This window comes from Sapajus apella, unplaced genomic scaffold (assembly GCF_009761245.1).
Source record: "Sapajus apella isolate SASKATOON/1434 unplaced genomic scaffold, GSC_monkey_1.0 scaffold8, whole genome shotgun sequence".
NCBI lineage: Eukaryota > Metazoa > Chordata > Mammalia > Primates > Cebidae > Sapajus > Sapajus apella.
This window is the reverse complement of record NW_022436948.1, coordinates 897480-923751: the sequence shown is the minus strand read 5'-3', so window position 1 is coordinate 923751 and position 26272 is coordinate 897480. Positions and strand designations below refer to the sequence as shown.

At 49.2% G+C, this 26272-nt stretch overlaps 1 protein-coding gene across 20 annotated transcripts in view; it reads left to right on the top strand.

Moving 5' to 3' along the window:
* The window catches only part of PCBP3 (poly(rC) binding protein 3), a 264296-nt gene that overhangs the window by 173907 nt on the left and 64117 nt on the right, over positions 1–26272 (top strand). For 17 of the 20 annotated variants that reach the window (XR_004268554.1, XR_004268553.1, XR_004268552.1 and 14 more), the window contains one exon: positions 14118–14252. Coding sequence is in view for 15 of the 20 variants with exons in the window: in XM_032276689.1 (XP_032132580.1) it covers positions 14243–14252 (10 nt within the window). In the remaining 5 variants the exon portion in view is untranslated. Of the gene's footprint in view, positions 1–9020; positions 9198–14117; positions 14253–20775; positions 22511–26272 lie in introns of those variants that run through there. The other 3 variants (XM_032276691.1, XM_032276699.1, XM_032276704.1) reach the window with 3 other exon arrangements.

The window sequence follows — 26272 nt, the reverse complement described above, 5'->3', positions numbered from 1 at the left end:
TGCTGGGGTGCATGGTCTGTTTCCCCAGGAGCCCATGGCTTCTGCATTTGTGAGCTGCTGTCCTCATCGAACACCCTCAGCACTCTGGCATAGCTCCCTGCACAGGGAGTATGGGACCAGGCAGAGGGCGATGGGCAGAGCCCCTTCTCGCTGGGCCTGTCTTCAGCATTCCTTTTCTGGTCCTGGCTTTAGAGTGTCCCAGTGTCTCTTGCAGTGTTTTCTGAACTTCTTGGGCCTGGAGGTACCAGGACGGTTCTTTTAGACACTCGTAAGAAGCCAAGCCACAGGAAGCTACTTTCCTTGTGCAAATCCTGGGTTACGGGGTTTCCTCACTCCAAACCCCACCTGAATAGCAAAGTTCTGAAGCAGAAGTGGCTGTTAGTACAGTTGAGCTGGCTGCACCTGGTGTGAAGGGAGGCCCTGCCTGCGCCTCCCCTCCAGGCTCATACAGTTGTCCCATTTGAAGCAGGGGAGGCCTGGTTCCCCTGACGTTCTGCTGCCGAGAAGATGGAGACCTGGGGCAATGCAGGCATGTTCTTGGGGTGGGACCTCATCCTGGCATTCTTACCATGCCGTGACAACTGCCAATAACCTCAGCTTTCACCTGCCAGCCTGAGACCAGCTTCAACTGCCCTGCTGTGGTCTCCACCTTAGTTTGGAGCCTGCCTGCTCAGCAGGGGAGCAGCCTCCCTGGGCATCCAATTGGCAGGTTTCCCTAGGCAAGTTGGAGGCTGTGGCCCCCAGGGGATGGAGGCAGCCTTCCCCTGATCCTTTCAGAGGCATGCAGTTCATGTGGGCCCTGCAACCCTCGTCTCTAGACCAGTCTCCAGGCGGGGCAGATGGCCCCTCTGTGCCCCATAGCCACGTCCCAATATCTGTGCAAATGTGCACTGTGGAAGCCACTCCTGCCCTGCCCTGCCCTGCGAGCCTGAGCCCCACCAACAGCACTGGCTCTGCAAGGAACAGCACAACCTTAGAACCTACAAAATCCAGCAGGCTACTTGTGTCGCATGCCAGCTTTGGAACTTTCCCACGTTGGCCCCTGGCAGCTTATTCACACAGACTGTCTTTCCAGCTGATTGCCGAGGTGCTGCCTGTGTCAGGAGAGTAGGTGGAGGAGGGAAGAAGGGCTCCTCGGGACAGCGGACATTTCTGCTTCACCAGGATTCCAGACATGGGCCGACCCCCAGAGCACGACTCCATGATGTCCAGGCCTAGTGTATGTGCCCGTGAGTGTGGACGGCCATGGCAGAGGCCGGGTCTAGTATATGTGCCCGTGAGTGTGGACGGCCACGGCAGAGGCTGGGTCTAGTGTATGTGCCCGTGAGTGTGGACGGCCACGGCAGAGGCCGAGCACAGTGTATGCGCCCTTGAGTGTGGACGGCCATGGCAGAGGCTGGGTCTAGTGTATGTGCCCGTGAGTGTGGACGGCCAGCACCAGCAGCAGAGGTCAGGCCTAAGGGACTAGGAGCTCCAGAAGGTCATCTGTTTCTGGGCAGACCACAGGTGGCTGCTGTGGCCCTGTGCAGGGCAAGGTCATGGAGGGACCACCTTCGTGGGAGGAGCTTGTACCAAGCTGTGGCTCAGGGAACATCTGACTCCCTTTTAAAGTCATAAAATCAGATTTGAATATGAAATTTTGTGTTTTTTAAATGTTGGAAACAAATTTAGACCATGTAGGCAATTGACTCACCTGTGCTTGTCACCACTTGGTGACCTCTGAGGATGGCGTGGATGTTGTCTGGTCACCAGAGGAAAAGCCAAGCACAGGGAAGGCTGGAGGCTGAGCCAGGACACATCCTGTGTAGGGGAGGGAGGAGCTGGGACTGCCACAGTGGCTCTGATTCATGAGTCCACGGGGCCCAGGAGCGTAGGTCTGCATGGAGGTTGTCGGGGCTCAGACTCCAGGCAAGGCCGGGCTGGGCAGGCCCCTCAGGAAGATGCTGCACAGTGGCTGGAGCCTGGCCGGCAGCTTCTCTTCCTGGCAGTGTCGTGTCCTGTCACCAGCCATCCGAGCACTCTCCGACCAGAGCACGTGTTCGAGCATGGACTTGAAGTCATGAATGAATGACTAAATGCTTTCCTAGAGGCTAACCAAAATTTGTGATAAGCTAGGATGTCCATCTCCAAGTCATAGCATTTGCTATGACAGAGTCTGGGAGTAGCCTCCCCTGCAGTTTGTGCCTGGGAAGGGGCCAGCTGCCTTCTCGTTGCTGCCTAGCGCAGCTTGTCCCCATGCCTGCCAAGGAGGTCCTCGTGCTGGCCCCACAGCAGGAGACAGCCACGGCCTGCTCTCCCCAGGCCACCACGTCCACGAGCGCTGCAGCATGAGGGTGCAGCACCTCTGAGATGGCATGCAGGTAGAAGTAGGCTGACAGACTCCAGAGGAAGCACCACTGAGAACTCAGATGCGGTCTCTCAGAGGGGCCACAAGGGAGATGGCATGAAAAGTTTTTAAAAGAACAAAGCAGACTTTGGAGCTGGCCTCCAGAGGAGAGAAGCACATGAACTCTGAGGTCAGCTGGTACACTTTTCGACAGAGCCCAGGAATGCCCACTACTGAATGCTGAGTGCAGACCCAGCCCAGGAGGGCTGCAGTGCAGGGACAGGGAGGCCCGCAGTACAGGGATAGGGAGGCCCTGTGAGTCCCTCAAAGCACTGCTGGAAATGTCACTCCACTCGGTGTCCACCTGAGGGGTTGGCAGCTCCACCAAATGATGCTGGCAGCTTGGGAGGCTGGTACACGAACACCATAGCAGCCTCTGCTAACGTGGGGGCTACTCCCCACTCACAGAGTCACAGCTTTCTGTGGGTGGCATTTATGAGGACGTAGGAATCATAGAAGTTAGGTACATCTTCTCCTGAAATAAAACCCAGAGGAGGGGAGCCAAGACAGAGAACAGCCCTCTTCTCACCTGGGCCCTGGGGGCAGAGCCTACGCAGGCTCCCAGGAGTGTGGTTGGGGCCTGTTTAAACCTCATTCCCTAGGACCTGCCTAGAAGCCTCCTTCACAAGACTTGCCCCACTCCAGAGGGTCGGCAGCAGCTGAGCTGCTCTGTGGCCTATTGGCTGAGAGGAGTCTGGCACTCCTGTGTGCAGGGGTCACAGCAAAGCCAAGTGGCTGTAACACCTTTGACCCTGGCCCCAGGTCTGTACACCTCCCTATGGGCCATCAGCTCCCGGCCACAGCCTGCACTGGCCTGGAGCAACTTAAGGAGCCTCCCTGCAAATCCCTGTGCATCTGAGGGGCCAGAAAGGCAGAAATACAGTCCCAGGGCTCAAACCTAACACATCTCAGCATCTGGGCACTCACATGGTGTTCTGGGCCTGACCACATGGCCCCTGTGTGAGGAGGATGGGGCCTGGACATGGCCCCATATCCCTGTGAGCTGCCCATGGGCCTGGACCCTGGCTCTGACAGACCAGGCTGCATAGTGGATCAGCTTCTCCTGAGCCATTTTCAGCCAGGCCATACCTGCCAGCTTGGGCCACGGATAGGCAGAGCCTGGCCCCAGGGTCTTGAGCTTGACCAGCAGAAAGCCTGGGCCTGAAAGCCCCGGGGAAAGGAGAGCGCAGAAAGCCAGCGCCACGACAGCCACAGGGGAACTAGGCCCCAGGCCTGGTGGGGTCTGCATCTCAGTTCCATGGGGGAAGCTGTGGCTGCAGACACAATGACCTCACCAACAAAAAGCTGCGCATCTTCCAGAATCTAAGCAAGAAGTTTGGGAGTCCTTGATCAGCAGAGAGGCAAAGAGGGGCCCCGGACAACAGGGAGTCCAGGCCACCCACAGCTCCTCCTTCAGCCTTACAGAGGGGCCGCCTGCTCTGAGCTTTGCCTTCTCCCCTGGCTGTGGCTGCCCCACTCCAGGAGTCGACGTCAGCAGACCTGCGGGCATGCAAACAGAAGGAACTTTAGACCCCTTCCTTACTCATCTGATCCAAACCCTCCCAATTCTGCCTCCAAAATGGACCCTGACTCTCCCCAGTCCTCCTGTCCCGTCTCCAAGACGAGTCCACCCAGGCAGTGGCTGGAGGACAGCCCATCTGCTCCAGGCCTGTTGTGTGCCTGTCCTGGCACCTGCATGGGGTTTGGTGCTTGGTACCTATGGCCGGGCCTGCTGGTCACGTCTTCCTGCCCTGCTGGTCCATCTCCATGACAGCACCTTGGCCTCCCTGCCATGCTTTGTAAGCACTACAGACTGCCTGGCCTGGGATCACATGTGCCAGCTCCTCTACTTACAGTACTTGGCTGCACTTTACAGTTTATTAAAATTTTGTGACATGTGAGAATTAGCATGTGACATATATATATATGTGACCTATGGAGCATAGCTTCCTAATTAACATCCGTGACCCCATGACCAGGCTAAGCGAGATGGGACCCTCCCCTCCCAGGTGTCACAGTGATCCTGTTTGTTTCCTTATCTCTTCTCTTTAAAATCATTTTATCTTATTAAACATGATTGTTTGTTCCTGAACTCTTAGAAACAGGCATAGACTTCCAAAACCTGTTCTTTTTAGTCAAACACAAGGTCTGTTAGATTGGTGTGTGTTTGTGGGCACAGCTGCAGTTTCTGCTCATGGCTGCACAGTGTTCCACTGTGTGAAGATGCTTAATTTATTCATTCTCCTGGCAGGGTCATGTGGCTTACTTGCCATTGTAAGTGATACTTCTGTGGGCATTCTCGTGATTCTTTTGGTGCACACGTGAGGTTTTTTTTTGGTTTAAAGAATTGCTGCATCATAAAGTCTGTGAAAGATTAACCTTCAGGATCATGCCAAATTTTGTTTCAAAGCACGGATACTGATTCCTATCTTCCCAGCAGTGTGTTAGCATCGCTGATGAGCTGCAGTCTCATCAACATTCTGAATGTTTGCCAACTCAGTGAATGTAAATAACGTTTCACCGTGGTCTGTATTTCCCATCCCACATGCTCTTCTTGTTCTACGGCTTTGATGCTCCTTCCACCATGGAGGGAATCATGATTCCCCCTTTAATCTGGGCAGGCACGTGCCTCCAGTGGAAATGATGCTATGTGACATCCGTGTCCGAGCCACGGGCAGCAGCATGGCACCGCGGGGCTCCTGGGATGCTGGCTTTTGGAGCCCAGGGACCCAGTGTGAGGAGGACAGGCCACAGCAACTTAGCTTCACATTACAGGGCATGGATACGTGGACATTCTCCTGTGGGCCGTTCCACGCCAGAGGCCCACTTGTAGCCCTTGGTTGTCTGCTTATAAGCAGTATTAAAATTAGCCAGAAGTCTCTTCCTGTGATATCAGTTTACATCTTGCCAACAGTTAAGTGAGCAGGAAGCTAGTGCTAATTTTTGTTTGCTCTCCTACCTCTTCTCCCATTTCATGAGTGTGTTAATTTTATATTTTAAGCACATTTAATGGTTACATATTATTCTGTCACCCTTAACTCCATCATTTAGTCCTAGTTCAGTAGTTAAATATGTTTGACACTTATCACCTACCTGATGACAAAGCTTTTCCAATTATTTCATGGTTGGCCCAACTGCATTTTATATTACGTTCTTCAGGATGGGCTGTAAGAAAAATATCCCCTGCGTTCTTGTGGACTTACATCTTCTCATCTGTAGCCTTCACAGGAGAAGGGTAATTTGACTCCATAAAATCCTTGGTTCACATTTTTCTCTTTGTATCTGAAATAGGCTGCTTTACACCATGATGATTCTGGACTCTGTGTAGGCCTAGGCTAATGTGTGTGTTTATGCCTTAGTTTTTGTGATGGTTGTTGTTTTTGAGATGGAGTCTCACTTTGCCACCCAGGCTGGAGTGCAGTGGTGCGATCTTGGCTCACTGCAACCTCCACCTCCTGGGTTCAAGCAGTTCTCCTGCCTCAGCCTCCCGAGCAGCTGTGATTACAGGCACATGCCACCACACCTGGCTAATTTTTGTATTTTTAGTAGAGATGGGGTTCCACCATGTTGGCCAGCATGGTCTCAAACTTCTGACCTCAAGTGATCCGCCTACCTCGGCCCCCTAAAGTGCTGGGATTATAGGTGTGAGCCACTGCACCTAGCCCTATATCTTAGTTTTTAACCAAAAGTCTAAAAGTAAATATATAAAAAATTTAAGAATAGAAAAAAAGGTTATAGAATAAAGATATAAAGAAAATATTTTGTGGAGCTGTAGAGTGTGTGTGTGTGTGTGTGTGTGTGTGTGTGTTAAGCTAAGTGCTATAAGAGTCAAAAAGTTTAAAAAAAAGTAAAAGCTTATAATGTAAAAATGTTACAGTAAATTTAATTTATTGGAGAAAGAAAAATATTTTTATAAATTGAATGTAGCCTAAATGTATAGTATTTATAAAGTCTATGGCAGTAACCCTGTCCCAGGCCTTCATATTTACTCACCACTCACTCAGGGACTCACCCAGAGCAACTTCCAGTCCTGCAAGCTCTGTTCATAGTAAGTGCCCTAAATAGGTGGGCCATTTTATTATTGGCTCACTGCAGCCTTGACCTCCTGGGCTCAAGTGATCTTCCCACCTCAGCTTCCTGAGTAGCTGGCATGTGCCACCATGCCTGGCTAACTTTTGAATTTTTTGTAGAGCCGAGGTCTCTGCCTAGGCTGGTCTTGAACTCCTAGGCTCAGATGATCCTCCCGCCTCAGGCTTCCAAAGTGCGGGGATTACAGATGGGAGCCTCTGTTAATTTTCTTTTCTCCTTCATGTTGAGTTATACCTACTGTTTGGCATGACAAATAATGTTTGTTTGTATCCTGGAAGTATGGGTTATTATGTTATGAGATTCTGAATCTTACATGAATCTATTTTGGCCTCTGCTGACACCATGGGAAAGGGAGGTCTTGTTACCAGCAAGCCAGGGTGGAGGTCCAGGCTCCTCCCTGGAACCTGCGGATACCACTGGTGGGGAGAAAGGTGCTTGGTACTGCTGGGTGGAAGTGGAAGTCCAGGCTCCCCTCTCAGCCCCGCCGATGGGACCAGGCTCTGCATGGGTGCTGTCATCTCTGCATGGATGAGGGTGGTATTGTCAAATGCTTTCCAACTTAATAGGTTCCCCTTTCCCATTCTTTTCCCTAGAGAGAACTTTTCTTGAGACTCCTTCCTTCCTTTTTCTTTTTCTCTTTCTTTCTTTCTTTTTTTTCTTTCTTCCTTTTTTGGCATTTTTAAGGGTTTTTTTGGTGTGTATCCTTTGGCATTTTTAAGTTGCAAGCTTTTCCAGTGACCTGTCTGAAATAGACAGGAGGAAACGCAAACAAAATGAATAAACAAGAAACCCAAAGAATAGTGACCTCGCTGCTGTGTCATTCTTCAAATCCCAAGGGCTCTAGCCAGTCCGCCTTCTTCCCTGCAGCTTTCAGGGTTCTTTTCTGTTTGTTCCACATGTAGTGTCCAGAGTTGTTTTTACACAGCAGGAAGTCAGGAGAGAGGTTCCTATTCCATCCTGCCCAGAACCAGAAGGCAATGGCTTCCTTTACATGACTACCATCCTCTGTGCCTTCACAGTTGTTTTTCTTGGTTAATCTCATCAGAGGGTTGCATATTGTTTAGACTTTAAGAACCAAATTTTAAATATACTGATCTTCTCAGTTGCCTTTTTTTCTTTGCTTAAGGTCTGGGGGAAACCCCGTAGGAGACGAGGCAAGGGTCTGAGGCCTCAGTCTGCTCTGACATAAACATGGAATTAGAAAAGAATTAGAGATACGGTTGCATAATCATTCCTATATATAATCATAAATAATCACGTAGCTATTCACATGTAATCATAAATATATACATATATACAATCATATAATCTTTAATCTTACTAATAAGTCAGGTCAAGAAGTATGAGACTGAAGGGGCATTGGAAAAAGAGGTGACCCTAAGGCAAGATGCTCTAAGCCCTCTGTCATGCCCACGTAAGGGCTGCTGGAGGGTGCCTTGGCTGTGCAGGAGCGCCAGCGCTGTGAAAGTGCCCACTGTTCAGCCAGCTACGGAAGGAGACGTCCAAGATGGCCGAGATGTCTCCTTCCTCAGGGGAGTTGGGAGAAAACTCTGCTCTTCCCAGCTCTTGTGGTAGGCCTGGCGGCTGTCAGGGAGGCCTGCAGACATCTGGGGACTTAACTGTCTCTATGTGGTGCTGTGCTTCAGCAGTCACGTTCCACGTCTACTTTCACATTCTGCTTCAGCGCGTGGTTCCTCTCTTTCTCAAAAGATAAGAATTAGTAACATAAATCTTAGTGACCTTGCTATTTCTTGACAAGTATGAAAAAAGTGCTGATGCCTTAGGTTTTCTCCTTGCCTCAGCTTCTTGAAAATCCTAAGCCCCATCTCCAAGACATGTGACTTACCTGACCCGTCACTGACCACCATTGCCTAAGCCTTTCTACACTGCTCCCTGCTTTGTACTCAGAAAAAGTCAGAATGTCCAGGCCCTCGGGGACCACTGCTGGTCTCCACAATTTTGTAGCAGTGGACCCCTGGGCCCAAACTCTCTTTTCTCCATCTCTGTGTCTTGTGTCTTTATTTTCACAGCTTCTCATTTCCACACCAGCAGGGAGGGGCTCACAGGACCCTGTAGGGCTGGGCCCTACGGCTTAACTTCTGAACTTTATTATTACCTTCTTTCTACTTTCTGTGGATACTTTGATACTTTCTGTTCCTTGTCTAACTTCTTAAATTGGATTTGTGACTCACTAATTTTCTGTGTTTTAGTCCTTTTAAAAGCTGTAAACTTTACTGCAAGTTCCTGCTGCTTAAGCACCCATGTGCACACACGTGTGTGCGCCTTTGCCGTGTGTATGCATGTGTGTGAGCTGCTTAAGCACCCATGTGCACATGTGTGTGAGCATGTGCCTTTGCCGTGTGTGTGTGTGAGCTGCTAAAGGCACACGTGTGTGTGTGCCTTTGCCATGTGTATGTGTGTGTGTGAGCTGCTTATGTGCCCATGTGCACGTGTGTGTTTGCCGTGTGTGTGTGTGTGTGTGAGCTACTTAAGCACCTGTGTGAACGTGAGTGTGTACCTTTGCCATGTGTATGCATGTGTGCAGTTTGCAGCTGAGCTCGCTGCTTTTATCTGGACCGTGCCCAGGAGGGAATGCGACACCCTTGGGGTCCTTGCCTTTGAAGCTGATCTGTTGTGGCGGCCAGTTCAGTGTGTTCAGCAAGATGTGAAAGCCCTTGCTCTGCTGTTACTCACGGGGTCTCACAGCCAGGGCATGCCAGAGGTGAGGAAGGGGATCACACTCTCCTTTATCTCCTCCATCTCTTTGCCTTCCTAAACAGCTGTGTTCCTCACTGAAAAGGGAGCTGCAGAGCATTTCCGTGTGGAGATTCTGCCTCATTCATATCCGCCTCTGTCAGGGACCTGCTCTCAGGCTCCCCCCGGGCATGTGCATGAGGTTGGAAGAAGCGGGTCACTGCAGGAGTGTGTCAGTCTGTCACGCCACTCTCTCCAGTCTGGTCTCATGGTGTTCCTTACCAATTTAGGGACTTAGTAGGGGGATATCTATATGGATAGTTACATGTTATGAACCAGTTCCCGTTCAGTGTTTCTACAATGATGTAAATTTTCCAGTGAAATATCCTTTGGCTGAAGTTCATTATTTTCTGGTCTTGCATTGTTAGCAGAGACTGCTGTCTGCTATCTGTGCCACTTGTATTTCATGTAACTTACTGAAGTTTTATTTGTGCCCTAATACAAGCTAGATTTTTTTTAATGAAAGTTTCAAGTATGTTTAAGAAGAAAGTATAATCTCTATTATTAGAGTACAAAGTTTGATGTAATGTCCCTAAGACCTTGTCCTGTTACTAGCACTCTTTCATGTTTAGTTACTTCTGACCTCTTACCTTGCTGTGGCTGACAGTCAGTGTTAATGATTGCTATTCTTGTGTTTCTGTTTCTTTCCCCAACACCTATAGTTTCTGCATTAGAAAGACAGCTTCTGTGTTTGGGGGTTCTAGTAGGTTCTTAACTCATGTGACCTCATTATGCACTGGGTCCTCCAGCATCAGGAAGTGCCCTTCTTGGTCTTGCTTCCTGCTTTGAGGTGAGGCTGGGCCTTGTCTGACAGGCAGATTTCAACGCATGCTCTTCAGCCTGGGACATTTGCCTGACATGCTTCGGCTCATTTCTTGACATTTAGCCTTTTCAAATCACTTGGCAGTTGTCGTGTCTCTTGTGTAAAGCAGAGCTGGCTTTGTGAGCCGAGTGGAAGATTGCATAGGGCCAAAACCATTTACATTTACTCACGTGTTGCTCGGACCGCTATGTCCAGTCTCAACTGCCACATAACTTGTTCCTGTATTTAATGTGTGTGTTGTGTTTTATTTATTGTGCATCTGTTTTTTAAATGTAATTTGTGTCTTCGCTTATCTTTTTCTATTGTTTTCGGCATTCAGGAAGGTCTATGTTTTGTCCTGTTAGCTGCTGTTATAATAACACTCCTCGTAGCACCTTAGTCCTCTGTTTCTTTTTGTTTGTTTGTTTGTTTGAGATGAAGTCTCGCTTTGTCACTAGGCTGGAGTGCAGTGGTGAAACCTCAGCGCAGTGCAACCTCCGCCTCCTGGTTTAAGTGATTCTCCTGCCTCAGCCTCCCGAAGAGCTGGGATTACAGGCGTGCACCACCACATCCAGCTATTTTTGTATTTTTAGTAGAGATGGGGTTTCACCATGTTGGCCAGGATAGTCTTGATCTCTTGACCTCGTGATCCACCCACTTTGGCCTCCCAAAGTGCTGGGATTACAGGCGTGAGCCACCATGCGCAGCCTAGTCCCCTGTTTCTTCCTCTTAACTTGTTATTTGGCTTGTCCAGTGGGATTCTTTTCCCCTACCTATTTCTCATGCTTCAGTCTGTGAGCTTATTCTTCATTGTTTTTTTTTTTTTGATTAATTTACCTCTGATTTATTTACTGTATTTTTACTTTTGCAGAACAGCATGCTCCCAGTAAGAAGCTGTTTCTTACCTCACCTCCATCCTCGTTCTTACCTCCATCCTCATCTCCATCCCCACTTCCATCCTCATCCCTACCTCCATCCCCACCTCCATCCTCAACTCCATCCCCATCTACATCCCCACCTACATCCTCACCTCCATCCCCATCCCCACCTCCATCTCCCCTCAATCCCCATCTCTATCCTTACCTCCATCCTCACCTCCATCCCCATCCCCACCTCCATCTCCCCTCAATCCCCACCTCTATCCTTACCTCCATCCCCACCTCCATCCTCATCCCCACCTCCATCYGCATCCCCACCTCCATCTCCCCTCAATCCCCACTTCCATCCTCACCACCACCCCCACTTCCATCCCCATTCCCATCTCCATCCCCATCCCCACCTCCATCTCGCCTCAATCCCTGCCTCTATCCTTACCTCCACCCCCACCTGCATCCCCATCCCCATCTCCATCTCCCCTCAATCCCCACCTCTTTCCTTACCTCCATCCCCACCTCCATCCCAACCTCCATCCTCACCTCCATCCTCATCCCCACCTCCATCCTCATCCCCACCTCCATCCTTGTCTTCACTCTTTGTTTTAGTCTTTGATCAACAGATTTGTTATTTTTGTTTATGTCAAATTTCCCAGTGATCTCTTGACTTGAGGGAGATTCTTTTGTAGTAGGTTTCTCATGAAGGGCCTGGAAACAAAATGTTCATTGAGTTCTTGGATATTTAAAACTATTTCTATTTAGCTTTAGTTTTGAAACACAGTTTGGCTGACATAAAGTCCTTTGGTCACACTTTATTTTTACTTGAATTTATGAAAATATTGCTCCACTGTTCACTTATCTTGTACATGGTAGTCAGGAAGTCCGATCCCCATCTGATTTTCTTTCCTTTGTGAATGAACTGGCCTTTTTGCCTGGAGTCCCAAAGAATTTTCTCTTCCATTTTCATCATTTACTGGGCTCTGCCTTCAGGGCAACCATTCTGGGTCAGTTTGTTCAAGTACACGATGAGCCTTTCAACTTGTAGATTATTTTCTTCCAAAGAACATTTCTAGGATTTTAAGTATTAGTTCTGTTTTGTAGTTTTGCTTTTCTTTCTTGGGAGCTCCAGTCTGTGTTTCTTGGATCCCTGTGGCCTGGGCTCTGCATCTGGCAGCTTCTCTGCACGTCTGTAACCTCTTGTCAGCCTCATGTTCTCTTGGACGCATTCCGTCCTCCTGCAGTGTCCCTTATGCAGTTGTTACCGGTAGAGGGTGTCCAGGTTCTTGGCATCTCGAACAAAGGATTGGACAAAATGCACAAACAAAGCAAGGAAAGCAAAAGCAGGCATTTACTGAGAACGGAAGTACACGCAAGTGTGGGACAGCCGCACTCACAGAATCTTCTGGGGTTTCAGTACTCCAGAAGTTTCCCATTGGGTACCTGGCAAATATTCGATGAAAATGAAGAGGATGAAGTGAAGTCACAGAGTCATTTACTCAGAATGTGCCCTATTGCAAATGGAGAGGATGTTATTTGGAGCACGTGGTCGGTGTAAACTGAGAGAATGCACGTGTCGTTACAGAGTGTAAACGGCATCAGAGGAGAGGATGAGTGAAGCTGCAGAGCCATTCACGTCCCTGTGGTTGCTGAGGAGCTTTCACTTGACTGAATTATAGGAAGTCAGCCTGGCTTGGCCACATGTTCCCTGCCCCCAGGCCCTATTCTCCTGCCTTGCTTTCTGCTGAATTCTCTTTTGATACCTTGTAACTTAGTCTCATTTCTAGGCCAATTGTGTTGTTCTCATTAATTTTTCTCATAGGTTAAATTAATTATCATTTCACAGTTTCTTGTTTTAACTGTGCATTTGTATTCTTGGTATTTTTGGTGTTTCACTTCTGGTGTTTCTCACATCTGCACAGCTTTTACTCATTTTACTCTGTGCTGCAGTGCTGTGTGGGAGTTCTCAGTTCCATCAGCTGAAGAAGTTTTAGTGCCCACATCCTGTTTCCTTCTCCCAGAACTGTGATGGACTTCAGGAGGGGCTGCTACTTGAAGAAAGTCATTTACCCAAAGGGATTTTGCATGCCTTTGTTTTCTATTTTTATTTTAAAAGCACTTGGATTTCCCTGGACTTGCAGTAACAGGTGTTTCTAGCTGGGAATGGACGTGCTGAGTGACATGCGGTGGGTTACCAGGTTTCTTTGTCCAATAGCATCCTTTTTGTGGGTCAGCAAAAAACGTAGTTTTTTTTTTTAAAGAAAAAATACCAAATGGTGCATTGGGAGATGGATTAAATATGTGTCTTCTTATGCCTTGCTATGCTTTTATTTCCATAGGAAACTGAATTTCCACTCTTTCCGTCCTTCCCTTTTTCTCCCAAGGTTCCAAATATTCTTTTTTTTTTTTTTTTTTTTTTAAAGACAGAGTCTCACTCACTCTGTCACCCAGGTTGGAGTGCAGTGATGTGATCTCAGCTCACTGCAACTTCCGCCTCCTGGGTTCAAGTAATTCTCCTGCATCAATCTCCCAAGTAGCTGATTGATCACCCACCACCACACCTGGCTAATTTTTGTATTTTTAGTCACCCACCACCACACCTGGCTAATTTTTGTATTTTTAGTAGAGATGGTGTTTCACCATGTTAGCCAGGCTGGTCTTGAACTACTGACCTTAAGTGATCCTCTAACCTCAGCTTCCCAAAGTGCTGGGATTACAGGCATGAGCCACCACATCCAGCCCCAGATGTGCCTTCTTTTTCCAAGTCTCTCCTCTAAGAGCATGCTGAAATTGAAGAAATTAGATGAAATCCATTCACTATCAGTGAAATTAGAAAAACAGCAATGTGTTTAAATTAATACATAATAAATATTGTTTTAAAATAGTGTACATATAAAAACATGAAAAGAAAAAAATAAAAATAAAAAAATCAGCATACATGTAAGCAAATATACTAAGTACAATTTTATCAAAACATTTCATATAGACGTCTCACTTGGGAGTGGAAGCCTGCCTTTGTGTTGAGTCGCCTCATCTGGGGCATGGGGGGAATAGCCCTAGGGTGAGCGCTTGCAGGCACTTCATCTCCATACTCATACATGCTAAAGACGCGTTTACTGCTCTGTTGAAGGCAAGAGGCAGTTCCACTGAAGCCCAATGCTGACGGACAGGCCCTGTGCTGGCAATGCTCACACAGCCCTGTGTTTTTGTGTTTTAGGTAAGTGGGCTCCACGACAGAAGTCAACCCTTCTGTAAATCACCCGCTCTGGTTATGATGCTCTGAGTTCAATATATCTGAACTGTTGCTGTCTATGGATCTGCTCTAAACCTTATAGCCTGCTTATGGGGGAAGGTGAGTTACTGTCTTTTGTTTGCATGTTTGTTTGTTTACCAAGAATGTATATAACAAAGTCAACTTACCCTTGACAAATGAAGGATGTTAGAAGTGACACAGTACTGTATTTCACCCTGCTTTGGTCCACAGTGCGCTCTGAGGCCTATTCTGTATATGACTGTGGGAAATCAAGAGTCCCTGGTTTTGGTAGCAGTGAGCTGGTTGTGGTTGAACACCTTGGGGTCTAGTTCCAGGCCAGGTGGTTTTCGCAGTGCTTTCTGGCTCTGCCCTGGAGCCAGCCCTGAGACGCCAGGGAAGCACAGGTTTCAGGAATGAAGGACACGAAGGCTGTGCTGGGGGCTGAAGAGCATCTTGAGGTGTCTGGAAACAGTAGGTGATGAGAGCATCAAGAGTGGCGGTGCTGTTTTGGTGGCCTGGCGATATCCTGTGGCTTGAGCTGTTACTATGAACTTGTATTGACACAATTGCAAGGAAAGTTGGATGAATCAGCAGTTGTTTGGTGATTTTAACACATCTCTCAAAGAAGTAGGTCAACAAAAAATAAGCAGTAGTATTAATATCTTAAGCAATATAATAATTAAATTTGAGCTGTTAGGTATATTTTGAACTCTACATGTTACTTTGTAAGCATACAGAGAACATACGAAACTAGGATGTGTACAGGTGAGTCTGTCTGTAACATAGGGATGTATGCATACAGGGGAAGTCCATCTATAACACAACATGTGGAGAGCATAATTCAATTAAACTGGAAATTAACCATAAAGGAATAGCTTATATAAATAATATGCTATAAAAACTTCTTGTTTGAAATAAAATCATAAAAGAAATTCAAGAACTTTAGGGCTGAGTGATTATGAAGCAGTATATGTCTAAATTAGCCTGACACAGCTAAAGCAGTGCTTAGAAGGACATTTGTAGCTATAAACACACGTGTTAAGAAGCATGAAAAATTAACTCCAGAAGCTGAAAAAAGAGCAAGGAAGAAAGCCCAAGGATCCATAAGGCAGGAAAGAATACAGGAAATGGCAGGAATCAGTGAAATAGAGAGCACAGAAAAACAGAAAACTAGCAGAGCTAAAAGCTGTTTAGTGTTTTAGAGTCTGTAGTTAGATCTCTGGATAAAGAAATGGAGGGGTGATACTGGCGACAGTCAGTGGAACAGGATATAGGAAAGAATGAATGAGTGAATAAATAAATAAAAATAAATATAGATGGATGGATAGATAGATAAGAAATAGCCATAGATACAACCAAGAAGAAAAGTTAGAGTACTGTGGGAAACCACAAGCTAACATGTTTGAAAGCTTAGGTGACAGTGATAACTTCCTGGGAAAATCCAAAGCACCAAAATAGGCTTGAGAAGAAATGGAGAACCTGGATAGGCCAATAGAAACTAAAGAAATTTAAATGACAATCAAACAAAGTTCTCACATTTTTATGGGTGAATTATACCTAATTTTAAGGAGCACTTGATTTCTAACTTGTACAGGTTGTTTCAGAAAATAGAGAATAAAATAAAAGCTCCTCAGCCCTGACGCTGGGATGAAGAGAGGCTGGTCAACAGGTATGCGAAGTTACAGTCAGACAGGAGGAGTAAATGTTGGTGTTCTATTAACAATAGGGTGACTATAGCTAATAATAATGTGTCTTTCCAGATAACTGGAAGACAGGATTTTGAATGTTATCACAAAATGATAAATGTTTACAGTGATGGATATGCTAATTACCCAGGTTTGATCCTTATATAATGTATACATGTATTGAAGCATCATACTCTATCCTATAGATATGTACAACTATTATGTGTCAATTATAAATAAAGATTAAAAAACGGTAAGGAAAGTGGCCTGGAAAAGACAAGGAAAAATTTCTCCAAAGCCTTCAGAAGGACACCACCCTGCAGACCAGACACTCTCCAAAGCCTTCAGAAGAACACCACCCTGCAGACACTCTCCAAAGCCTTCAGAAGGCTCTTCTTATTGACAGGAGCCAGCACCTACCAGTAACCAGAAAGCCTCAAGCCCTGGTGCTGGCTTCTCTGCCACTCTTGGACCCATGAGCCCTGGATGTGGATGGGGGAAGCAGGGCTGCCCCCTGGGGCCTTGCTCTCCAGTGTTGACAGAGGTATCATGTAGGAAAGGCTCTCAGAGGGAGGGGATTGAGGGCAGGGGTTGGGCTTCCCCCACAGCCAAGCCAGGCCTCTCCCATTCCCACACCCTTCCCACTGACTGCCAATACTCAGCCTCACCCTGCAGTCCTGCCTTGCGAGCCGTTCCCCAAGGAGACTCATGGAACTCTCTCACCTTCCTGCAGTCTCTGATCTGCCAACCAAAATGGGACCATGGAAGATTTAAATCCATGCAGAGGTTTGTTTTGCTAAGATTGAGGACTCACCAGGGAAAAAGATACAGAAGTTATTGTAGGACCTGTGGTCTGGGCTTTCTCCAAAGAGAGTTTTGAGGACTTTTAAGCAGAGGAAGACATAAGTGTGTCTTGGGCTGGGCGGAGGAGGGATGGCTTTTGGTCTTGTCTTAGTCCTGTACCTGTGAAGATAAGCTGTTTATTTACACTGGCAGGGTGAGATTCAGCAGGACACTGCCTTAGGGCACAGACTTTGGGGCCCAGAGGGTATTTCATTGTGGGCAGCTGGTGAGGGAGACCCCTGGGGAGACTCATGGCCTTCTGTCTGCAGCCGTCTGCTTAGGACCAAAAGGAAGGCCGCCTTTGCGTGACTTTGTTCCCAAGCTGAACTCTTCGTCATAGTGGGTTTGGGGTCCTGAGATTTTATTTTCCTTCCACAGTTCTCAAGTCCTCCTTCAGTGAGGTCTTCCTGATGGATGCTGATATGGTTTGGCTGTGTCCCCACCCAAATCTCATCTTGAATTATAGCTCCCACAATTCCTACAGGTCATGGGAGGGACCAAGTGGGAGGTAATTGAATCACAGGGGCTGTTCTCATGATAGTAACTCTCACGATATCTAATGGTTTTCTAAACCAGAGTTCCCCTGCACATGCTCTCCTTGCCTGCCGCCATGTAAGACGTTCCTTTGCTCTTCCTGCATCTTCACCATGATTGTGAGGCCTCCCCAGCCATGTGGAACTGTGAATTCATAAAGTCTCTTTCCTCTGTAAATTACACAGTCTCGGGTATGGGGTATGTCTTTATTAGCAGCATGAGAACAGATGAATATAGATGCCAGCCCTGTCCGCTGCCACCAAGTCCTGTTGCTTGTCTGCTCCTTTGTTGGTGTTGCTGTCCTTGGGACATGAGCTCTGTGAATGCCTGGCACTGCGCTGCAGTATCAGCAGGCGCCTGACCAGTAGCAGCTGGGCTGGGAGAGGCCAGCAGAGGTGGTTCTCTGAGAGGGAACTGCATCATAGGGGGTCCCCCTGCATGGGCCTGTGCCAGAAGTGGGGATGAATGCATTCCACACTCTCCCCTATTTACTGATTCAGAGCCCCTGGGGAGGAAAACTTTCAGGTTGCCCAGGAAACTCCATGGTGACCCTTGGGACCCTGGACAGCTGGCCTCCCACTGGCTGCCAGCCTCACCCTGGCTCCTGCCTCTGCCCAGGGAAGGCCAGTCCTAACACTCAACATCTCCCCTGTTGGAGAAACTGCCCTGGGGCAGACTCCACACTTGGCTGGGCACCTCCCTCTCCAGGGCCTGTTCCAGCACCGAGTGGGCCTTCAGGGATCATGCACCGTGAGCAGCACTGACCTGGACTCCAGGTGAGGGCACTTCGCCTGCCAGGCCTGGTCTCCACTCCTGGGTCACAGAGACTTTTCAGCTGAGGAAGCAGGGCCGGCGGCCCCTTCCTTTACCACCTGCACATGGGAAGGGAGGCTGCTCCTGGGGAGCACAGAGGGCCACTTCGCAAACCACAGCAGCTGTGCACAGGAAGGGGCCTCAGGGACCAGCCAGCCCAGGGATGCCCTGTGCCCCCATCTCCTAACAAAGGCACCCAGAAGTCAAGCACTGGGGTGTCCTTGGCATCTGGATCGGAAGGTTCTCGCCATCATGGATGGGGTCTGCCCTCCTGGGCTGCTGGTGGGTGACCCAAGGCTCTAGCGTGCAGCTTCAGGAAGACCAGAGCCAAGCCCGGGCGCCCCTCCAGCCGACGGCCGTGCTGGGCCCTGGGCAGCTTCTCCTTCCCGTGACTCCAACTCCAACTCCCAGGGTATGTGGGTGCCCTTCTGTGTCCTGGCGGTTTTAGAGAAAGGAATGAAGCAGCTGTATTCACATACATGTACTCAATTTGGCATTTTCACAGCAACACCATTAGGTCCCTAATTTTATGACGTCGAAAGTTGCCTGTTGCAGGAGTGACCTGGCTGAGAGCAGTTAGGACTGTGCAACTGACTCCCTAGACATTTCCACACCACCTTGTTATCTATGTTGAGCATGCAGTTGGGCAATAACTCACATGGCCTTTTATCCCCTTTCTACCCAAATGGCTCAAAAACAGAAGGAACCAGAGTTCTGTGGAGAAATGGCAAATTCTGGGTGGGGAAGCACAGATAAGCCTGAGCACATGGCAGCCCCAAGGCAGAAAACCTGACACCTTAATAAGGCAGAGGGACACCGAAGCCAGCCTGAAACAGCCTCCCACAGCCAACACCAAAGGTCATGTGATGCCATGTGAGGGCACAGAGTGAAACAGGTGTGATGGAGACAGTGGGGAGACAGGCAGCCCTTCCTTACACAGGCGGTTCACACACGTGCAGCTGTGCCCCTCTGGCTGGCAGCGACCCCTCCCCTGAGCAGTCCCTGAGAGCAGGATGGGTAGAGGAAACAGCCATGGCAAGTGGTAGCCCCTGGCAGCGACCCTGTGGAGGTGCAGCGCTCACCCTAGGCGCAGGTAACTGTGTTCGGCCTCCACCCCAAGGCTGCTGGCAGGGCCCCTCCGAGCGCAGCCACCCTGCACCTCCCCTCACCCTCACTGGACTCACCCTGACCCTCACTGGACTCTCAGTGGCATCCAGCCGGTGTCGGCTCCTCCTGCCCATCCTGAGCCCTGTGGAGGCCCCTTGCCTCCAGTTCCCCTCCTGCCTCTGGGCTACTCCTTCGCGCCACACCCTCAGCTCCTCCCTTTACCAGTGCTGGGGCTTGGTGTGCAGTCACCTCTGTGCCTTCGCACCTCTGCCAGGACCCCTCAGCTGCTGCCCGGTCTGCTTCCTTCTCCCTGCTGCGCACGGCAGGTGGGAAGGCCACTCGCCCACAGCAGCTGCACGGGCCTTGTGTCTGCTTGCAGCCACCCACCTTCCTCCCCGCTGGCAGCCAGGCCCTGCCTGCCTGTTCTGCTTGCCTTCCAGCAAGCTGTTTGCAGCTGCCACAGGCCCGCCCACGCCAGACCCAGCACTCAGCATCCTTTCCTCCCCCGGCCACTCAGGGCAACAGCCTGGGCCCTTGCTGGCCTGGGTGCTGGCCCTGCCACCCAAGTTTTGGGGCCAGAGCACACCCTGAGTGATTCTGCCATTGTTCTCCCCGTCCGTAACAGCAGCTGTAACAGCCCACACCCAGAGCTGCTTGAGATTAAATTAGTCAGGAGTGCTGTTGCAGAATATTCAGAAGACCAGAGAGACCAATGGTGAAACAGGAGGATTTTATGAAGGTGGCCACTGTCCCAGCAGATTAGCATCCCAAGGCTGAGCCAAGGAGAAAGAAAATGGGGAACTTTTTACACATCCAGGATGATATAGCAGCTAACAGGTTTACAGAAGCCAGAACAAAGAACAGTTAATTAATTTGCAACATGTCTTGTGATGTACATTACATTTGAAAAACAGCATTTTGAGAAAGGCATTGTACATTCTTTGGGTGTTATCTTGCCCTGTGACCTTGCAGCTGATCAGCAAGAAAAACAGGAGTCTTGAGATGCCTGGGAACTTGCTGAGAATGTGGGGAGAATAGAGAAGGTAGGTTTAACAGGGAGTTAGTTAATTTTAAGCAGACCTGGGGGTTGGGTTTTATATTAAACAGCACAAAACAGCAAAATTTATTATATAGCAACTACAAATTATAAGGTTTTGTTTTTACTATTGTTGCTATTATTTAATTCCCTTCCTCAGTGCCAGACACACAGCAAGAGTTGTCTTAATGTGGGCCACTATATCCTCCTCCTCTTCTTCCCCGACCCCTCAGTGTTCATAAGCTCAGTGCTTGCAGACAGGCGCTGAGGACAGAGCCTGCCCGGAGAGGAAGGGACTGGATGGCGCCAGCTGGGCCTGCTTCTCGCGCTGTGCTGAAACTTCAGTGTATGCCTCCTTTAGCCCTGAAATTATAAGTATAGACTCCAAGGAAATAAGAGAGAAACAGAACGGGGTCTACCCACAGGTCATGGTTTTAGTCCGTTCCAGCTGCTAGAACAAGATACCCAACACTGGGCAATTTATAAATGGAATCAATGTATGGCTCACAATTACGGAGGCTGGCAATCCAAGATCCAGGCCCCAGCAGGTTTCATGCCTGGGAAGGGTCAGCCTCTCTGTTTCTGAGACAGCACCTTGAACGCTGTGTCCCCATGGTAGATGGGATAGAAGGGCAAAAAGAACCTTGCTAGTTTTCTCGAGACTTTTTATGAGGCCCTGATCTATTTCTGAGAGCAGAGTCCCGTGGCTGAATCACCTGATACCATCACACTGGGTGTTAAGTTTCAACATAGCAATGGTGAGGGGACATGTACATTTAAATCATAGCAACAATCACTAAATTATTATTTAATGTAACAATTCAAAATACCTGGAATTGTCAGTCATTGCAGATTAGTTGTGTTCTGATGCATAAAAATACACAGAATGGAATACCATGGGGAACCTGTTCCCTTTTATGTAGACTTAAATATATTAACATAGAAAAATGTTTCATATATAATAGTAAGTGAGAAAAACAAGGCAAACATGGTCGGTTACTATTGTTGCTAAAACGATATAATAACACACACCTACTAGTCCGAAGTTTGAATTAGGTACATCTCAAGATGCACATATCAACAGTGATCTTTCTGGATAATGATCAGTGACTGGTTTTTCTTTTGCATGTGCACATATTCTATTTTTTTCTGTAATGAACCTCCGATACTCGTGTTATTTTAGTTTCTTTCTTTAATAAGCAATCAGGCTGACTTTGTTGATGAGTAAGACCTGCAGGACTCCACATTCTCTGTCTCTGTGCCTTGGCTGGCATCAGAAAGCTGCAAGCTCATTGCCTGGGCCCCAGCAGGAGCCAGCTCAGCCTGTCCCTGATGAAACCGGGCCCTCTTCACAGCCAGCGGCCTCTCTTTGTCTTCACATTTCACCTCTGCCCGTCATATGTGCTTTTCTCATTACCGCCTCTGAGTTTTGTGCGGCATGGTGGGATCAAGGTAAGAAGCCCACGGCAGAAGAGAGGGCGACTTTCTCCTGCTCCATGGCAGAAGTACGCGGTTTGATGGGTGGAGCAGTGTGCATCCTGAACCCCTTCTCGGCCCCAAGTGCCCAAGCTGTGGGTCCTGGGCCAGGCCTTTCTACCCTACCTGCCCAGGCACAGCTGACGTCAGGACCATGTTTGAGGCTGCGGCACGTCCACTCCTCAGCTTTGCATGGGGCTTGCTTGGGGCACAGACCTAGAACACCTCAGTCACAACAAAGAAGAAAACGAGGAAAGGAGGGAATTTCCAGTTGATGCTATTTCAGGTACCTCCTCCTGGTGAGGAACAGCCTCATCCTGCGGTTCATGAGCACCAGCAAAAGCATCGCCAGCCAAGCCCAGAGCAGCACCGCTGTCTGAGTAGGGGCCTGCTTTGTGCCCACGCTGCCCACAGCAGGCAGGCAGCAGCAGTAGCAGTGAAAGCCCATGTCTTAGGAGCTGCGCTGGGCTTAATGCTGGGCCCTGGGGTTTCTGCCCCCACCCACCCCTTCCTGTTCCAGGGGCTTAGCTGCTGCGGCCATGTGTCCTTCAGGCTCACCCGGCTGTTGAGTCGCCCCTGTTGGGGGAAGGGGCTGTTGAACTGACAGCGCATGAGTGCTGGGTGCACCCTCCAAGGGCATGAGGGGAGCTGGGCAAAAAGTGGGTCACATGTGCCTGGCCCATGTCACGTGGCTCCTGCCTGAGGCCAATGGGGTGGGCAGCCTCCCTCGGTGGAGAGCGAAGCACCACTCTCATTTTCCTCCGTTAGCATCTCATCTTCTCTAAACTGGGAGAGTGGCCATCTGCCCGATACCCACATCAAGCCTGATCGTTCCCAGCCTCTTGGAGCTGCTCTGTTCTGAGGTAAGGGATTGAGGCCCCTGGGTGAGCGGTCCATAGGCAGGACATTGGCTGAGACTGGCTGCAAGGGCAGCCCCAGATGGCGTGGTGGGCAGAGTTTGCGCTTGGTAGATTGTCGGGAAAATGCCAAGAGGAACCGCATCATAACGCATAGCCGTGCACGATGCGCTATGATGAAAAAGCAGAAACTTAACGCTTACAGCCCACTCAGGTGATGAGGCTCCCATCAGGCCTGCTGTTGAACTAACAGGGTTCCTTCCAAGGATCCATAGCAAGTCTTAATAATGTTCGTTACTGGTTGAGTGTTATTATTTGTGGAAACATAAACGTGCGGTTTTACGGAAGTTTGTCAGTCAAAGATACTGGATGTGGTGTGAGAGTGTGATTCTCACCTGTGCAAACACTGGTCACCCTCATGGGGCCAGACTTTTCAGTCTGATGAGTGCTTTCCACCCCTGCCTCTGTTGGTGATCGCCGGCCTTGGAAGTGAACAGGTGAGCGCGTTCCCGCCACTAGTGTGGGGCACTGTGAGGTCCAGGATCTGAGTGAGGTGGGATCAGGGGTGCTGCCGATGGATGGAGAGCATGCACTCTGCAGCATGTTGTTTACACTGGGGAAGAACGCGATTCTCTTAACCTATGGAAGGCCATGGAGCAGGATTCCTATGTGATGAAGCCATCGTGGAAGGCATAATACTTTAAAATGTTCAGAAAACGATTGTGAGTTTTGCAGTTCATAAATCACAACAAAGTTTCTTATTTTTGCCTATTCTGCAGATGAACTAAAGTGTCCCTTACTCAGGATGCTACGGTGCATGTACTTTGGCAGTTGTGAGCACAGTACCGAGAGTTTGCCGTGTCTGTGTGGTGTGCCGACCATCACTGCCGTTTTAGACACACTTCCTGCTCCTGTTTGCATTTGCTGGGAAAATCTTCCCAGAAATAGCTTGCCAGAGCCAGAGTCATAATAGAATTTGATTTTGGTGTGTCCTATCAGGGAAATGGTTTTTTCCTTTCAGAGATAAATATTTTAAATTTGTGTTTTAACTGGTTTTTCAGGCAAGTGGGTCTATGACCAGGCTTGTAAAAATAAATATAAACACTTGGATTTTAAATTATTCTACATTGTAGTTGTATGGAATAGCAGTTGAGCCCTTGATAACAAAAAGAAGCTTTTCTCTCCTTGAAAGTAATGCCTTTTGAAAACATTCCATATTTATGGTAATACCTGGTTCCTCCCAACGACAGCCTTCAAATGAATCTATCTCATGTAGCATTTCTAAAGGACTGCTTCTTATCCACTGCCAATCTTAAGGAAAGGGAATTTTTCTATCATTTCATTAAGATAGGGTAGAAGAATTCAATGTTTTTCATATTTATGATTATAAATGCTTCTTTACACTTGGGGAAGGTCCTACTTATTTTGATACAGCTTTAAATATTGTCTACATTTTTCTGCTCCACCTAATATATGTCCCAAAACTTGGTTTAATGTGAGCAATTAGTCATCTAATGTGGCCGCAAGAGAGGGAGATGCTGCGGTAATGACCATGTAGGCTCATGTTAATAAAATTACAAAATCATAACCCACCCCAGCTGCCTTTAGGGGAGGATGCGTGCTGCTGTCTCCAGGAACAAAGCTCGCACTGCCGGCCAGGGCTCCAGATGTTGATTTTCCCTCGCTTTTATCAGTGGAAGATATCGCTGTTTCCGCAGAAATAATGAAATGTAGTGATGCAGAAGCGACAAGGTGATGTCCCCTTGGTACTTCTCAGAAGAACCTCCGTGCCCCGTCCCATCCACCATGGAGTGTCTCATGCAGCGGTGTCCTCCGGCACTGGCCAGGGGCTGACGCTGTCCCTCACACTGGCCTCGTTGCTCTGGGTCTTGACTCATTGGGAACAGAAAGGGCCACTCGGTGGAGCTGGGCTTGAGGGTGGTCTTCTGCAAGGCCCCACAGACACCACATGCCTGCTGCATGTGTGGGGTGTGTGTTGTCACCAGGAGCTGTGGGATCTGCTCAGAAAGCTGGGTCCAGTGCACAGCTGGGACCCTGGCAAGGCAGGCGACTGTCCTGCAGAAGCCTCAGGTAGGCTCGGAGCATATGCCCCCCCCCCATATCCAGAGCCTCCTAAAGAGACATTTTCACCCCAGCTGAGGTAACTGAAGGGACTTGGCCACAGGCCAGATGCCGTGACAGGGTCTCCAGGACCCCCGCATGGACAGGACCATCCGAGGGCAGAGCCAGCAGGCTTGGCCTGTCCTACCATGCTCCAGCCAGCAGAACAGCAGTGCTCTTCCTTCTCCAAGATGGACCACCGTGTTTCGATAAAATAGGACGTCAGTGGCTCTATATATGTGACCCCTGGACCCCTGTTGTCATCACCTGAGAACCTTCTGGACCTGCAAATTCTCAGCTTTCTTCATCACCAGACCAGCTACATCAGGAGCACCAAGGCGGGGCCCAGCTAAGTGTCCACGCCTGGCACCCAGGGCCAGGGGAGCAACCCGTGCTGTCCAGTGAGCCATCAGCTCAGATACGAACCAGACAGGCCTATGGCCTAGCAACAGGAATCGTGTGCGCTTGGCCAGATGCACAGGCCAGGGTTCTTACTGCACAGAAATGACACAGGGCCTGCCCCTCTACCCCAGTGCTGAGCAAAAGAGAAACTCATGGGAAGTCAGAAGAGAAGGGGCTGTGGAGAAAATGTGGTACTGCTCATTCATGGTCAAGGTTAGCAGGAACCCAGGACAGAGGCTGGGTGGGAGGGGAGTTGTGGCAGAGGCCATGGGGCCTCCAGTGGCTCAGGAGAAATGAAGGATCTGTGTCTCTGGGGCAGGAACCAGCAACAGACAGCCTTAGGGGAGGAGAGGACCTGGCTGGGGAGGGGTCTAGGGGGGGCGGAGGTGGCTTGGGGGCAATACCAGAGAGACTGAGGGCAGTGCAGGCTGGCCACTGATGCACACGAGCATGGAGCCTGTTCAGAAGCCAGCTGTTCACACCCTCTCCCCTGCCAGAGGCTCCAGATTGCTCCCCTCCGCTCCTTGTAGTCACCCTCCCCACCCCAGCCCGCTCTGCTTGTGCACCCTCACATGGAGATGCACATACGTGGGGTGGCGGTCAGGTACAGTCATCAGAAACAGAAGGACACAGGAGAGATGGGAACAGGAATCCCATAACGAGAACATGATGGGGCAGGAGTAATTAACACAGGCAGGACTGGAGGCTGGCGGGAACGCCCTGGGAGGAGGCTGGTTTGGTTTTGCTTTGCCTAAATACCAGTGGTATTTAAATTAACGGGCATGGGCAGACTATTCAGTGAAAGACTCGGGGTCATTTCAGTATCTATTTGAAAACACTGTTTAGCACTCTGCCACACACCAAACGCAGGGCCACGGCAGCCATAGATACCTGTGTTGCTGTTGAACTTGGTCTCTTGGGGGAGGCTATCCTAAGCAGAGCAGACATGGAAGGGAAAGTGGCAGACAGAACAAAATGCTCACACGCAGCAGCCGCTGTGCCAGGTCTGAGGCAGGGCCAGCCTTCGGGAGTGGCAACCTCACTCACAGGACAGCGATGGAGCCCCCAGGAATCAGTGTGAAAGCAGCAGCCACCTAGAAATAAATGTACAGCTGCTAAGAAACACAGTACATGGATGATCCGAAAACCTGACGATGGTAGACACTGGCACACAGGACCTGGGTGGGGATGTGGGCAGCGTGGGCCTGGGCAAGTCCTTGGCACACTGGCTGCCTGTGCTCACTG